At 40.6% G+C, this 15,896-nt stretch overlaps 2 protein-coding genes across 2 annotated transcripts in view; one reads left to right on the top strand and one right to left on the bottom strand.

Moving 5' to 3' along the window:
* DNAH3 (dynein axonemal heavy chain 3) overlaps nt 1–5,975 on the bottom strand; it is a gene marked incomplete at both ends in the record, with an annotated part of 55,815 nt that extends 49,840 nt beyond the window's left edge. Inside the window, 6 exons of the mRNA XM_080354245.1 lie at nt 306–495; nt 1,038–1,227; nt 1,875–1,944; nt 2,483–2,708; nt 4,359–4,460; nt 5,943–5,975. Coding sequence (XP_080210371.1) covers nt 306–495; nt 1,038–1,227; nt 1,875–1,944; nt 2,483–2,708; nt 4,359–4,460; nt 5,943–5,975 — 811 coding nt within the window. The remainder of the gene's footprint in view (nt 1–305; nt 496–1,037; nt 1,228–1,874; nt 1,945–2,482; nt 2,709–4,358; nt 4,461–5,942) is intronic.
* A 3,523-nt stretch (nt 5,976–9,498) lies between these two features.
* On the top strand, nt 9,499–13,706 carry LDAF1 (lipid droplet assembly factor 1). The gene is made up of 5 exons (XM_080353810.1): nt 9,499–9,612; nt 10,800–10,934; nt 11,835–12,003; nt 12,391–12,529; nt 13,404–13,706. Exons 2-5 carry the CDS (start codon nt 10,824–10,826, stop codon nt 13,495–13,497), a joined length of 513 nt encoding a protein of 170 aa, XP_080209936.1. The 5' UTR covers nt 9,499–9,612; nt 10,800–10,823; the 3' UTR covers nt 13,498–13,706.
* The last annotated feature ends 2,190 nt before the right edge of the window (nt 13,707–15,896 follow it).

The raw sequence follows: 15,896 nt of genomic DNA, 5'->3' as shown, positions 1-15,896 counted from the left end.
ATTTAGATTTGAATTAGGAATGAGATGTTGTAGAAGTATAGACAAAACAATTCTACGCACCCAAAGCTACTGAACTTGGAAATGACTATCTTTGAGTGATGGGATGTAGGGTTTAGTACATAGATGTTTGTTGAAACTGCAAAGTTACGTAGCATGATCATGAATTATACTCTCTCAGATATCTATCGCAGTTCTACTGACACCAAAGGAATTCTCCATGCATGCTAAGAATAGAACGCAGACTTTCTTTCAAAGTGCAATCAATGTCTACATACCCATAACTGCTAAGAGATTTTGAGGCTTACCAATGGCTTTCATGAGGTTGACAGAATAGTCTGCCTTAATCTCTTCTTTTAAACTTGCAAGTAAGTTCTGCAGGTCTGGGTTAGCAAGAAGGTGAGCTGGAATATGACTTAAAATTACATTCATCACTTCCTTATCCTGAGGGGCCAGCATGTCTTCCCGCACTCCATTATGTATGTAGTAACAGTACCGCTAGAAAATAATGTTAAAAATATTACGCTTGTTGTATGAATTTTCTGACAGATAATGAATTACTACAAAATATTTTTAGCTTTTCTATCACTTGAAGCGTTTCCACAACTAAAAGGTGTTTGAATATAAAGGATTTTCGCTATGTATCTCTGGGTTCTTTTTAAAGCACTGTCAATGCCTGACATTTTTTACGATACTTTCATCTGTTTTGATGTAAGTATATGACCAAATAGAACTGAGTGCAACATAACAAATTGCTGATAACTGAACTGCTAGCTAACAATGGGAGAGGTTAAGAATCTGGGAAGATACTTCTACTTGCAAAACCATTAGAACATATATCAGACTGAGTAGTTAGAAAAAGAAACAAATAGGAAATGAGTTGACACTATTTAACAGCAGTTTGCTATATTTAATGTTTACATCTTCTAAACCTCATGCACTGCCTTCTTTTCTCAACTACTTGTAAGTAAACAGTTTACAGAAATATTGCAGATTATTAATGCTGCTACTTTTATCTTAAACAGAAATTATATAAATACCTCTATATCATTTCTTGAAGGTGACTTTTCTCGCTTACTAATCTCCTTCTCACGTAAGTGCATGACAACAAATTGTTCTTCTGGGGTCAATGGGTGGTTGTCTGTGTAATGTCTGCCACGTAATTCTGGCATATGAGCAAGTCCACCCAGCGAAATGGGACCCAAACTGTTTAACAAAGTTGGTGTAGTACTGAAAAAAAAAAATACAAGTTCAGTGAATAAAGAAGCAGCAATGGGTTCTTAAATCAATATGGACAAATGACAAGCACTTATATAAACCACTGACACTGCACTGAGGAAAAGTATGACCTATGAAGTATTTCATTTACTCATTTAAAAAAACTCAGTAAAATTGCATAACATTGCATACTACTTTGACAGAAATAATACAATAATGTAAACTTTACAACCGCACCAGATCACTCAGACAGGCAGCATCTTATAAGCAACTCCATCAGACTTACCTAACAGCACTATTATTTACATTGCCCAAGATCTCCACCTATTTTCAGGTGATTGTCTTACTAAAATCCTAGCAAAACAGACACACTCCATTGCTACAATGTGCATCTCTAGTAACTAAACTCCGGGTTCTCAAGTCAATAATCATGACAGGAAGACCTTTTGTTTAGCATGCCTAAGACTGAAATTTGTCCTGCCATCAAGAAGTAGTTAAAGGTGCTCACTTAGCACACCATGGAATTTCAGTCTTGACGCACAAATATTTTCTTTGTAGAGACTCACCATTTCATGCTTGGATGCTTAACATTAAAGCACAAAACAGATATTTAGACTGATTGTAATAATCTGTACCTATATAACATTATAATGCATTACCTATCAGAATTCCATTGACTTCTTTGAGAAAGTTTGAGCTTTTTCCTCGAAGGATCAAATTCTTTCAAAGCTTTAAACACCAGTTAAGAAAACCACATACAGGAATGCTTTTGAAATAAGATATTATTTCAGACTCATAAAAAATAGAGCCTATCTAACCAGATAATGAAACACAGAAAAATACAATGTCACAAAGAAGCCTTTAGTTTTGACTTAGCAAGACATTTAAATCATGTTAAATAAGCTTGCTGATTCTGGGACTATAAACTATCTTCAGGAAAGCATTCAGCTCATGCTTAAGACTTTAATGCTTACTCCCTGCACAAACGTATGTTCTCCACTGGGACCTTCTATTTCAAATATAAAAGCACTTATATAGGACGTATAGGGATGAACCTAACTAATTACTTGGAAACTGGCCTTACCTTCATTAAAGTTATGCATGCTTTTGGAAACTGCCTATACTAACCATGAGGTGATAAGCTCGTAAGCATTTATTAGAGACAAGTGATTTTTCCAGAGGTATTGCTTTATCAAGTAAGCAACTGGAGATCAAAATATATAGAATAAGCAAGGCTAAATTTATGAACACATTCAAATATGGATACGTGCTGATGCTTTTCTCCGCTCTGCTGAACCCAGTGATGTTCCTGTCATTGAAGAGGACTTTAATTTGTGCACATTTTTCAATTTTAAATCCTGTGCAGTAAGAGTATAGTTATTAGCTATGGAATCACTTGGGCTTCGGTAGTGACTCTGCTCTTTGAACGGAGCTGCCAAAGTCCATGATGCTTCTTGCATCAAAGGAGGATAACAGCCACTCTCAAGGACAAGCTGAAATTGGGGAAAAAAAAAAATAAAGGCAGTAGTTTTACACAGCACAGTAATTCAAAGAGTCTTCCTAGAGCTAGAACAGGGTTAAATATCAATTAGTATAAAAAGCAAATACATAAGTTTGACTTAGAGTCATTTGATCACCAAGCTATTTTAGATCCTGATGTTTCACACATGTATAATTCTATGCAATGCTTCAATAGGAGTACTTGTGCCATTTTTGCATAATCAAGGTCTTTTTTACAAGAGGAGGCATTAGTACATTATCTAGTACCCTCTGCTCCCCAAAATCTCCATTTGCTTTTTTTCTTCTTCTCCTTACATTTGCTTAAATTTAGAAAATTCTTATTCCCCAAACCTTTGGTAATGAACTGTCTACTTTTCGCACTCAATCTTTGTAATAGTTGAACAATAATACAAGTTAACAAATTCAGCTCTCATCTTTCTCTCCCTCCTACATCAATACAGGATTTGCAATAGATATCTTTGTTCATTACATGTTTTCTCAGGTGAATTGATATCTATTGATTGGTGTGTCATCAGTGCTGATGTCTACATTTAATGTGACAGCTCACAGGCATAAGGGATGTGGGATCGGGAAGTACGTTTCTTATCAAGATACCCTCAGAGAGGAAAAGTACATAAGAGCGAATTATTAATGTACTTCATACCATGATTCCTAAAGCTCTTAGTCCAAATTCATATTCAGCTTTTTTACATCTTGTTTAATGATTTTTTACTTCATTGGAGTAACACAACCACATCCCTATTGCCCGCTTCTTCCTCTTTACAATGTAGCATCACTATCATTCTTTAAAAAAAGTTTCTAAACATATTTATGACATTCCAGCTTTGGTTCCCTCATCTCACTTGTCATTCCCTCAGGAGCTGCAGTTAAGCCCATCTTCTCAGCTTTTTCTGACCTCTGAGAGGACAGCACATTAAAGTGTAAACCAGCTTCTTCTCACTTATACTATAGATGCATCTATGCTTTTTTTTTTTTTCCAATCTATCATGAGCTTCAGTGAGAACAATAATACAGTTTGAAATACAGGATAAGGCAAGATTATTATATCTGCCTTGCATTTTTCTACTGACTGACTGGGATAATCTTACCAGCAAAGAAAAAGGCATTCACAATACTGCTGCAATCATACTCCTTAAATTAGCTTCTGAAAGTTCATAGAATCATTTCAGTTCAACTTCTTCCACTGCACACACTAGACAGATGGGTAGGTCCCTGAATTACAGTTTTGGAGGACAAACTGATATAAGAATCGGGGCGGGAGGGGGAAATCACTATTTGTTTGGAAGAAAAATATTTTTACAGTTTGTTTCCTTCCCCAGAAACTTAAACTCAAAATATTTAATCCAAAATTTAACAGCAAATTAACTAGAAATTTAAAGTACAGATTTAAACTGCCAAGGCTTAATACCCATATAATAATAGATATTTTAACAACAAATTTCTAAATAAGAGTAGCTCTAATGAAGTACCTAACAATCTGCTTAGTACTTTTACTTAGCTATTTAAATAGTTTTCCCTACCTTTACTTCATCTGCCCAGGGCCTGATAGTAGATGATATCTAAAATCATGCTTGCACATGTAATTTACTGCATACTCAGACACAAGGGGAGAGAGCACATACCTGGTACAATTCTGAAGGTGCAGCTGAAGCAGAAGCAGGTAGGGGTGGTAACTCTGGTAACCGTTTTGCATGACTCATGTTATACACAGAATCATTTTGTGACTAGAGAGAAATTAAAAACAGCTTCAAAGACATTTACAAAATACACTGGTTTGAAAAAGATTCCTTCAGGAAATCGACATTCTGTGGAGTGGGTTCCTCAGCAAAAGAGGCTTTCAGATTGCCCTGTTCTTTGTAGTCATTTGATAAAGCTTCTAATGAACAACAAATATCAGATTAAAAAAAAAAAAATTATATCACTGAAAACAATTAAAATGGTTTTAAATATTTTTAGTTATACTAAAAACTCCATGTTGTGTGGAGTTTGTAACGGTAAAAACACTGGATGTTAAAATATTAAACCGACCAGACTGCCAAATTGACAGTGAAACAGTCCAAGTTGTGTGAACTGCACTACTGGGGAGAAAACAAACACTAGAGCTTTTCATGTCTATAATGACCCAGTTCCAGGAGAATCTACACTGCCAGGATGCTACTGGAACAACAGCTAGCTCACAAGGACTCTGCAAAGAGTTTTAATACAAATGCCAGAATACCTAATATGTCTTAGGACCATGTTCCACCTCCTCAACGTGACAATACTTTGAGGTGGCCTTCCAGGACTCCATACAAAGTTCTCTAGGGATATTTTCTCAAAATTATTTAGCCTTGCAGTGCTTTAAGATGTTTTTGAATTGCAACTTTCCCTAGTATAGGCCGAAACCTCACCCCTAATCTGCTCCAGACTTCCTAAATCAAATTTATTTAGGAGACTAATGACGAACAAACTCCCAAATATATAGTGACACTATTAAAAAAGGAGGTGAAGTATCTGGTATCTGAACACCAGTGAATCAAATCACCATGAAAGGGGAAGTTTTTACTCACTACAATTATGTTTGAATAACATATAATCATTTTTACATTATTGTAAGTACACTTATCACGTGGTTATTGCTTTCTGATATATGACTGGAAAACTAGGCTGCTCAAACCTAATTTTCCAGCAGACACAATTGTGCTCTACTCTGTATCACAGTAAAGCCCATTTAGAAATAAAATTTGAGAAAGGACTGATCTGATTTAGCTCCTTGGTATCACACAGCGTGCCTGCACACAGACACACAGAAATCAAGACATTATCACTGCCAGGTATATTCCACTAAAAGCAGAATGAAATTATCTTGATTAATGAGTAAACGATTTGGCCTTGGGGTACTTTAAAAATGAATAAACCATGCGGTTTCTTAGGAGATTTGTTCATTCTTAAAGGTACAAGAGTTATTATGAAAGCCATTGTTCATTCTAAAGCAAGTCTTGATTTATATGCAACCTAAGCTTTCAGAAAGTTAAATGCATGAGCAAAGGAATTCTTATTAAGAAGTATATTATAAAGATTCAGGTCCAAAGCACATTCAACAAGAACAAGTGTCTTCAAATAAGAGTTCTTGCAATGTCAAATCACTAGGCACCAGTAATGGCCAATTTCATTCGAAGTTTTGAAAAAGGTATCAATATTTCACACTCACTTCAGAAAGAACTTACCCTCAGGAGCCCCCGGCTCTCTGTTGGCTTCATTTTTCCTTGTTTTGTTGTTTGCCTAGAAGTTTTTGGTCCTCCCCCTCAATATAAGCATCCTTGTCATTAAATGCACTGGAAAAGAATGACTCGTTTCAGGTACTACACAAGGTGTCAAAGCAATCAGCTTTCTATCCCAGCTGCCAGGACAAAAAAAAATCCCAGCTCTCCCCCTGCTTGTTTACAACACTATCCTTTCCTGCCCTCCAAACCACACACTTTCCTCCATTCCTCTTCAAGCTCACTTTTCACCTGAATTTTTCTAACTCTCTCCAGATGTCTTTCAAGCAACATTTTTTCCACCCTGCTCCTTCCACTTTCCTCAAAACCCAGTTTCCTCCCCAGTGCCTGTTCTAATGTCCCAGAGATTTTGGGCCCCTAATTGTGGTTTGCAGAAACAGAGCTGTAATGGCCATGAGAAATTAGTACATGCCAAACAGAATGAGAAAAGAGAAAGAGAGAGATGCCCAGCATGCCTTACACATCCTCAGAGTGCACAAGCAAGCCAGGTAAGAGCAGGTACTACCTGCAGACGCCCTTGTTACCAGTCCCTCTGCTGGTCCCAGCTTGGTGAGCTTCTCTGACACTCTGCCCTTCAGGCCTCAGCTTCGTTGCCCCAGTTACAGCTTAGCTGGTGCTTAGAGACAGGAATTCCCTCCAGTTACAGTACAGCTGGTGCTTGGAGACAGCAATTCCCTCCTCCCTCTCTTCCCCAGCAGAGCAAACAGTCCCTTTCAAAGCAGTGTTGCACCAAGCTGTGGTCAGGGAGATTCAGTTGTGCAACCAATGAGCAACTGCACAGGTTCTTTTTACCTCTGAGAGCTACTAAAAATGTAGTCCCAAGACACCTGAGATATTCTGACACTTCTATGAGAACACTGCACACTGCAAGGGAGTTCCCGGAGTAATAATGGCTATACAAACCCAAATTTTCTTAGGAAGAACTAGGAAAAATAATAGTATTAAAGATTCAAAATTTTGAACCCAAACATCTTCACCACTTTTCCACCATTCAGAATCAAACTTCCTTAACATCTGAAGACAGCAGGTGGGATACTCGTACTCCCAATTCCTCTGCCTGCTTGTGTGCATTTGCCTCCCACTCACAGTCATCACTATGTCCTGAAAGAGCCCTCCATCAAATTTCTTCACAAACGGGAATTACCACTATCTGACAAGAAATCTAGCGTACTCTCCTTATCCTGACCCTCAAGAGAGGCCTCGCACATATTCTGCCAACACAGCGAGACTTCCAATTTAACTTAAACTCCTTCCCAACATCTTTGGAGGCTATTTCTAACCCTGATTTCTGTAAACTATGAGAATGGCTGATACCCCTGAGTTAATAGCACTGTTTTCCTTCTATCTTGACCCAACACCAACTACAAGTGGCACACATTGTTCCTGCCTGGCCACACGTGAAGGTTCCTACCATAAACCGAGCTGCTTGTTAAACACAGACCAGCAGTGTGGGGTACAGACCAGCGCTGCTAACGCTGGAGCTGCCAATTGCTAGGCTAGTATGTGTGGTAATTCTCCAAATATTTCTGTGCTGGTTTGCAACATAAGTATTTTCCTGATAATTGGAGCTGACGCTGGCATGAAGACAAGCTCAATTAAGCAACAGTTAATAGTAACTACTGTTGTTCTGTGCAAAACAACTCGGATGCTTATATATGCATGCTCTTTGAAGTTAAATAAATTGTGCTGCTTGGGAAACATTAAAACCAGTTATTTTATGTAGAAAGAGAATATTTAGCAGGATAAACAATTATGCATAGCAGGAAAATAATTTACTAAGATGTAAAAGACTATCTCTAAAACAGCAGCTACAACATGTTTTGAAAACAGGCAGAAATTCAAAATCTCCAATATACTTCTAAACTTGGTGGAGCTATTAAATTTTATAGTACCATTATCACTGGATCATGTCACACTATAATTCTACCAGTTAGTTTTTCCCTATGCTCACTTAAAAAAATATACACAAAACCCAACTAATTGAAATTTAACTTTATATACACTAGTCTTCTAGAAACTTCAATTACACTATGCACTTTGATAATACGAAATATGAACACTTCAACAGCTAAAGCAAAATAAACTTGCCCCCATCATCCTCTTTTTGCAGGTATCTTGTGTTGGGCTTTTAAGAGTCCACAGTCCAAATTTGTATTAAAATGCAAAGTTATGTGTTACTTTCCCTCTCTACACAGATCCTTGTATCTGCAGAGCTCACTGAAATCAGCACCTCAAAGACACAGAGCTCTGACAGCCTGATAAGTTAAAACCCCCATACTTTATAACGACTATTTGCTTTATAAGACCAGAATGCTCCAAATTAAACATGCTATTTATTTTGTTGCCTTTAAAAAATTATAATGATTAATATTCAGTTTTGCACTGAACTCTCACGGGTGGCACAAATCAAAATCTTGATCAAAGCAGTCACGACAAACATTAAGAGTCTACTAATTTCTGAATGTAATTTACAGAATGAAAAATCATACACAGCAAAAGCTGGGAATTCACTGAAGCTTCATGCTGGCATGTAACACCATCATGAAGACAATGGAAAGCAGCCAGGCCAAACCGTCATGGAACACACCTCAACCAGCATCATTTCTGAGACACACAGTCCCATCTGCCTGCCAGCCCCCTGCTGCCTGCTCTTGCTCAGCACAGCCCTTCAAGTGCTGGGACACCATAGCATACACTGGTCTGGCTGAAAAACCCAGCCGAATTTTAAAGCAATTATTCCTCACATGGAGCACCTCCCCAAACAGGTTTGCCATGTGGCCACCCAAACACCCTTGGAGGCAGCAGGATGGGGTGAAAAGGTGTGGGATCAAGTAACCAGAGACATGGGAAGGTGGTTATACCAGCTGAAGTGTTTCACAACTGCCCATCCACTACATCATGTGGTGTGACTGCCTGAACACTCACAATTGACTGCAAGCTGCCTCCAGAGCCTCTCACTCCAGCAGCAACCCTTCTCACTGAGGCTGGTGGGATCACAGACACGTATGTGAGCAATTCCTGGCACACAGGGTCATGAGGCACAGCTCAGAAGGGAGGTCGGCACAACCACAGTGCTGTGATACCAAATTCCCCCCGGCCGTCTCTCACAGCCTGGCCTGCACACCCCAGCCTCACAGGGCTCAGGGTGCTTCTGCACACACATATCCTCATTTTCTATCCTTAATTCAAAGAAGCTCAAGACTGTGTGTCCCAAAGCCACACAAACCCCTGGGTTGCTCCCTGAGGGTGCCCGGAGCTGAGCAGCTGAGGCAGGGCCCAGGAGGTGCGAGGAAAGACAGAAAGAGGGACATGACAGGACGTAAAAGGGAAATAAATAAAAGCCTCAAAAACCTCGGGCGGTCTGTGGAAGCATTTTCAGCCTCTTTCCTGCTAAACACCCCTCTGCGGTGTGGCCCTGCCCTGCCCTCTCTTCTCTTCAGCCTCCGCAGGCGCCCGGCCCTGCCCGCCGCACCGCGGGGAGGAGACAGCGGCGGGAGGGCGGCGGCGCTTCCCTCAGCCCCGCCAGGCCCAGCCCCGGCCGCGCCGGCCGTTCCATCCAGAGGGCGGGAGGACAAACCGCCCAGAAGGGCTGCGGCCCGGCGGGCAGGAGCGGCAGGTGAGAGCGACGGCCCCGGCTCGGAGCGGGGCGGGCGAGGAGCGGTGCTGCCCCCTCAGCCCGGCCGGGGAGCGCGGGGCGGCCTGTCAGCCCCGGCCGCCGCTCGGTCGCAGCGGGAAGGCCGGCAGCACGTTGTGGCCCTGCGGGAGCCGTGTCCCCCTTACCTCCCTCGGCTCGGGCGGGCAGCGCCCCGCAGCCTGCCGCCACCGGGGCCTCCCCACTGCCCCCTCAGCCCTGCGCGGCCTCCGCCCGCCCCGCGTTGTCTGCAGCGCGGCGTGCTGCGGAGCCTGGCGGGGAGACCCGCGCTGCGCCCCGGCGCTGCAGGTCGGGGGAGGCCGAGACGGCGGTCCCTGGACCGGCCGCTGCCTTTGAGCTGCTGCCTCCCGGGGACCCGCTTCCAGGGTAACGGCGGCTCGGCAGCAGCGGCACGGCCGGGTGAGAGTCATCGGCTCCTAACCTGGGGTGTGAGCGTCCGATGGGGTAACGCCCGGGGCTCGGGCGCTGCCGGGGTGGCATGGCCGGTGTCCCTGCCCGTGCTGCCGGGACTCGAACGCTGCTGCAGGAAGATACTGTGTGAACAGGGGCAGAGACCGTGTGTGCAGGCAGAGAATGGAACAGTAACACTGACACAGTAACTGTCTAGACGTACAAGCAGGAAACTGCATCTCTTAATCCTCCCTTGGTAAGAATCTCCCTAGCGACAACAGAGTCAGTTTTCGTGGGGGGAGATTTTTGAGTTGTTATTGCCTTTAAACTGTCACAAATGTGTTCGGAGCGTTTGAAGGCATTTTGCCTTTCTATGCAGAGTTTTTAAGCTGTACAGGGTATTGTTTCAATTCTGAACATGAGCCTACTCATAAAACCAAGTTCAGCGTTAGTAGCAATAAGTTCTCCGTGCGATAGTTGGAATTGACCTTTTTACTGGTAATTCAACACCCTCAGAGTCAAATATGGGTTTAATGTTATAAAGAAGGAAGGTGAGAGTCACCTTGTATCTTGATACTTGGATTTAAGAGTTTCAGAAGAGCTTTCAGGGATGAGCCTTAAGATGTACTTTTGAAAATGTAATGCTTTAGACTGTCGCTCACATTAACATCTGAAATCTACGTTTGCTGGTTTTGCGAAGTATTTCATTTTCACAAAACATCTGCATGAACCTGTGATTAATTATCTTAATTTTAAGGAAGACTGGATGGCTGAGTGAGAACTGGATGTTTGGAGGATTCACGGTCGTGGCTGAGGATAACAACATGTCTAAAGACATGCAAGAACTGCAGAAGCAATGGCACTCCATGGTGCAGTCCATCCACAGCAACTCAAATGTGGGTCTGGATTATAATTTTATAGACCATATTTATAAAGATGCTCCTTTCATTACTCTTGGAATATCACACCCTGATTTATTTAAATGCACTTTTAAAACTTTTTTTTCTTCTTTGAGAAAATTGACGCTCCCTTTTCAAGTGAACACTGAGGAGGAGGCTCTAGGAAGGGCTGTCCTCCCACACCTTCAGCAATCAAGAAAAAGGGAAACCTGTTCTGCATTTTTGTGTTTTACTGGCATAACCATTTGAGATAGTAGAGTGGCATTTTAGTGAAATGGTTGTGCTGCTATAAAAAGAGCTAAAACTACAATACATATCTCCTTAAGGAAAGGAAAATGTCTCTACTACAGTAAAATTCCAGTGTATAGGTATGACTGCCTCTGTAGAAAGGATTTTTCTTTTCTATCACTACCATTATAATTAAATTCCTAACAACTCTGTGATACAGGTGTGCCTGCACTGTACTTAAGCTCAATAAATGAAGAGGTTGCAGATAGTACCAAGGCATGGAAAAAAGAAAAATCATAATAATTTTTTCTTAACAAATACAGTTCTCTAGATCAAAATCACAGTTCTCGATACTCTACTGAGATCTGTGCAGCTAAACTGGGATTTCTTTCTTTTTTTTTTTTTTTTTTTTTTTTACTTGCTTTCAAGTTGGGTTTTTTGTTTGTTTTTTATTTGTGCAAGAATGTAACTGGGAAGTCCAAGAGAAACATGTCTGCTGTTAATAGAATCATATTTGCTATGCAGTTACCTAAATTTGCAATAAATCCTTATGCTTCTGAAATACAGAGGCAACAGCTGCCCTCTGTTCGAGCCACAGACTTGACCTTTGAAAGTTATCTATGACAAGCTAGAAAAACAGAATCTGAAATATTTTTCTTTCATCCACAGGTTGTTGCATTTATGAATTCTCGTGTTGGCCAGTATTTAGATGACCATCCTTTTGTTGCCTTATCACTCCTGATGTTTATTGCAGTGTCTGCTATTCCTGTTGCATTTTTCGTGTTTTTTGTTGTTGCAACAGCCATAATGGCCTGCATCGGTGTGATAGTTATGGAAGGTATTGTATGCATGTACTTATTCCTTTTTAAGGCATGATGTCTTTTCCTTTTTTAATTCATCCTGCTGGAGTTTCCAGTTCAAGCAATTGAGGACTTCTGTATGTAGTCCTCAGCTCTCAGAGGTAGTGAAATCTTAATACAAGAACCATAATGTGATTAACTGTAATCTATACAGGGGAAATCCTTTTTCCCTTTCTAATCCCAGCCACCAGGATATGGCTAAGCCAGTTATCTTAACCAGGCATAGCTTTTACAGTGGCTAGCTAGTTGGTTGCAGAAGACTATTTTCCCAGTGGTTTGAATTTGGGGTTGTTGTAGAATGTCAGCTCTTCTAATTTACTTGCCAAAAAACTTGCTTAAATAACAAACTGATTTTCTTTTGTTAGGTGTTGTAATAATCATAGGTGGCATAGCGCTCATTTGTGTGCTGTGTGGCCTGGGTGCACTTTCACTGGGAGTTTCTGGAGTACTGAGTATTAGTTACGTCGTTCTTTCAGCTCTGGTCAACTACTGGCACGCCTCAAGGTGAGTATTAAAGTCTTGGTCCATGCTTGGATTTCAAACTCTGCAACTGTACTACTGCACTGACTACTTCGTTTATTCTCAGTGAGGCACTGTTGCTTAGTTTAACACATGCTTCTTGAATGCTACAGCATCTTTGGCTACCCTGGTGGCTTAATGTGCAGCATATAAATGTCTAGTCATCAATATATATTTTAATAGGAGTTAATATATGCCTTATTTCCCACCTAGGAAAGAAGAAATGTAAATAGTCTTTAAATGTGCATATGCTAACACAACGTGACATCAAGCAATAAAACATAACTTTGCCTCACTCAGAATATTTGTTGCTGTAAATATCATTGGTGTAAGAGGCAGGAGCAGGTTGTGCTGGAGTGCCACCTATTGCCCGCTTAGATACCTAACAGAGATGAAAAATTATCGCTGCTTAAACACACGGAAGAGCAAGAAGGAAAATTAGAGCCGCTCCCTCCTAGACTTTCTCAGTTTGTTTCTTCATCCCAGCTGCTCTTAAGGGCACACAAAACTGCCTGTGGAGCCCATGATACTGTCAGGATGACAAGATCATGGTGCAGGGCCCATGCGTTTGTTCTGCCCTAACGTTGCCTGCCAGTTCCAGGTTTCTTTTTTTCTATAGCATATCCAAATACACAATCCAACCTACAGACCAGTCGTAGTGACTTACAGCTTTGATGTTAAAACATTCTTCTTATGTTTCTGTGTCTTCTGAGAGAACCTCTGGTAGCCTAGCAGTGAATGTTCTGGGAGTCTCAGGTTTACATCTCACATTGTCTTTTAACTTTTTTTCTCAGAAAAAGTAAGCAATAACCTAGTAGAAGAAAAGACTGTAAACCCATTTTTTTTCTCCTATATACAGGAGTCAGATAAGGAAGCAAGAAAGCAATGGAAATTTGCCACAGAAGAGTCCTCCTGTTTTGGATCTTACTGCCAATAATGAAAAGACCGAATAAGTGGGTTTCTCCCCACTTCCTTCATAGGCACTTAACTGTACTATTCTGACCTTTGCAATGTAATAGTTTACTCGTTGAGCATTCAACCTTGTGCACTCCTTATGGGAACTGAAAAAAATTAATATGCATCTTGCATTGCCACTGTAGTATTAAGAATAACCATTAAGCAGCAGTGCGATGCAATATTAAGTCTATGTGCATGATGGAACGTTCCACAGAATTTGATAAAGAGATGTAATAATAACAGCTACTGTTAAGTCAGTGATAATTAGGCAAAAGAAAGAGTAGGTGGGTATTTGACTTCCTATTTGGAAGTTCTGGATGTCTTTTGAAATTTGTGTGCAGCAGTTGGTCATTTTGATATGTAAGTGTCAAAGCTCAGAACACCAGAAATGTGTTTTGAATGTTAAAAAATATTTTTAAGCCTTAACAGCCTTTGTGAAAATAGTATGAGTGCACCATGCTAATGCTTTCTATTTATTATACGAGGAAGATTGGGGTTTGTCCTATGTTAGGTCATGGTATAAGCTTTTACATACCTTTAAGTGGTAGTATTATTCTGAAGGGATTTTTCCTTATTGCCTCATTACATCAGTGGTATGCAGTTACATCTTTTATTTTGTCACATTTGTTTAGGTATTTAAATAGCCTGTTTTGCTTCTCAGTTGTAACTTGTATGTTATTTAAGCTTCTTTTCATTTTTGCAAATGCTATATTATTAAGCATTAAGGAAGTATCTAACTATATTAGTTGAATAAAGTGCTGTTTGTTTAACCAGGTTGTCTTGTTATTCCTGTTTATTTTATAGCAAAAAAACAACTTTTCCAGATCTAGGAAGGCTACATTTGGAGAACTTTTGCCCTCACTCTAAGTGTTTTGGCTGGCCAGTGTTGCTGAGCCACGAACTGCAGACAACTTGTATTACATGGGATTAGCCCCTTTCTCATGCCTGTGGAGGGAATGCAGAATCCTAAGGACTAAATTAGTGTAGTACTCCAGTTTTGTATGAACCGAGATGCTGTTTGACTCCCAAGATGAAGCTGAAGTTTATCTGAGCCATAATGTGTTCTACACCATATTGGTGGCCCCACAGTTCAGCAGCAGAGTGAAACCAATCCTTAACTCTCTGCTGTGTTACTGTCTGCAGGAGGCTGACATGGTGTTGATTCATAAAGTGCTTTAGTACTTATTAAATTCACTTAAATGTGAAGGACTTACAGAATGAAGACCATAACAGGAGTTTTCTATCATTTACAATATAGATAAACATTGTTTTTTCAGGTGCTTCAAAACTTTCTCAACCAGAATTTTTTCCCCTCTTTAATTTTCAAAACTTCCAGGTGATAGTAGTATAAAAGTGGTAGCAGGAAAAAGAAAATTAAATAGGAAAAGTACTTCCCCTACTTGCCTTGTAAGAAAAATTAGTGTTGTGACACTGTTCACATGACATAGTCTGAAGAAATCCATCTAAAACAGGTGGAACAAAGACTTAACAGCAATGTAAAAAAAAAGTACATATATTCATGTTATCGCACTTCAGGATCAAATCTGCAGCTGCTGTTAATCAGAGCAGAGCTCTGCCACTTTACTTACAGGTGCAGGGGGAACAGAACACTTCTTAACCATTGTGTGGTGCTGCCTAGTGATGCACCTCACACCTGTAGGTAATACAACCTGAAAGCAAGTTCCCCAGAGCACACACTGGGCAGCAGAACACTGGAAGATCCTGGTGTCGGACAAGGAAGAGACTCCAACCAGGCAGTGTGTCGGGGGCACCGGGTGAAGGAGGAGTTTTGCACTGCCCAGCAAATAGAACACATTATCCCCTGTGCAAATGAACTGGTACATGTGAAGAACTGAAATAAGAAATATTTCTAAGTGCTAGAAATCCTTAACAACTAGCAAAAAGCGAGCCTTGAAAGAGCATTCTAGTCATTACAGAAACCTTCCTGCCTTTCACCAGACTGCCAGCCCCCATCAGGATTCAGTTTGAGCCTAATCCTGCTTTCCAAATCTTACCTTTTCTGGGCACTGATGCCTTCAATTTGGGAATTTACTGGCTGCTAAGAGCTGACTAATGCTTGTGAGGGAAGTAAGGCAGATTAGACTTGATTATAACACACTTACCACCTCATTTATTTAACATTTCCAGTGTTTTGCCTTCTTTACATGCCAAACAGCTGTAATTTCAAATACACCTTGAAAAGAAATCCCTTGTTTACCTCCTATCAGTCTGCCTAAAATGAAACATGTAAGTCTTTATTACTGTGCTTGAGACCTTAAAGTGAATTAAGGTGGAGAAAATGCTTCACAGGAGGGAAATAATGATGCTGTGTATCATCTGTGCTACAACTCAGACACAGCCAGAAAACACTAGCTTTCTACATATTTACACAACT

This window comes from Nesoenas mayeri (assembly GCF_963082525.1).
Source record: "Nesoenas mayeri genome assembly, chromosome: 15".
Lineage (NCBI taxonomy): Eukaryota > Metazoa > Chordata > Aves > Columbiformes > Columbidae > Nesoenas > Nesoenas mayeri.
This window is presented reverse-complemented; position numbering and strand designations above follow the sequence as displayed.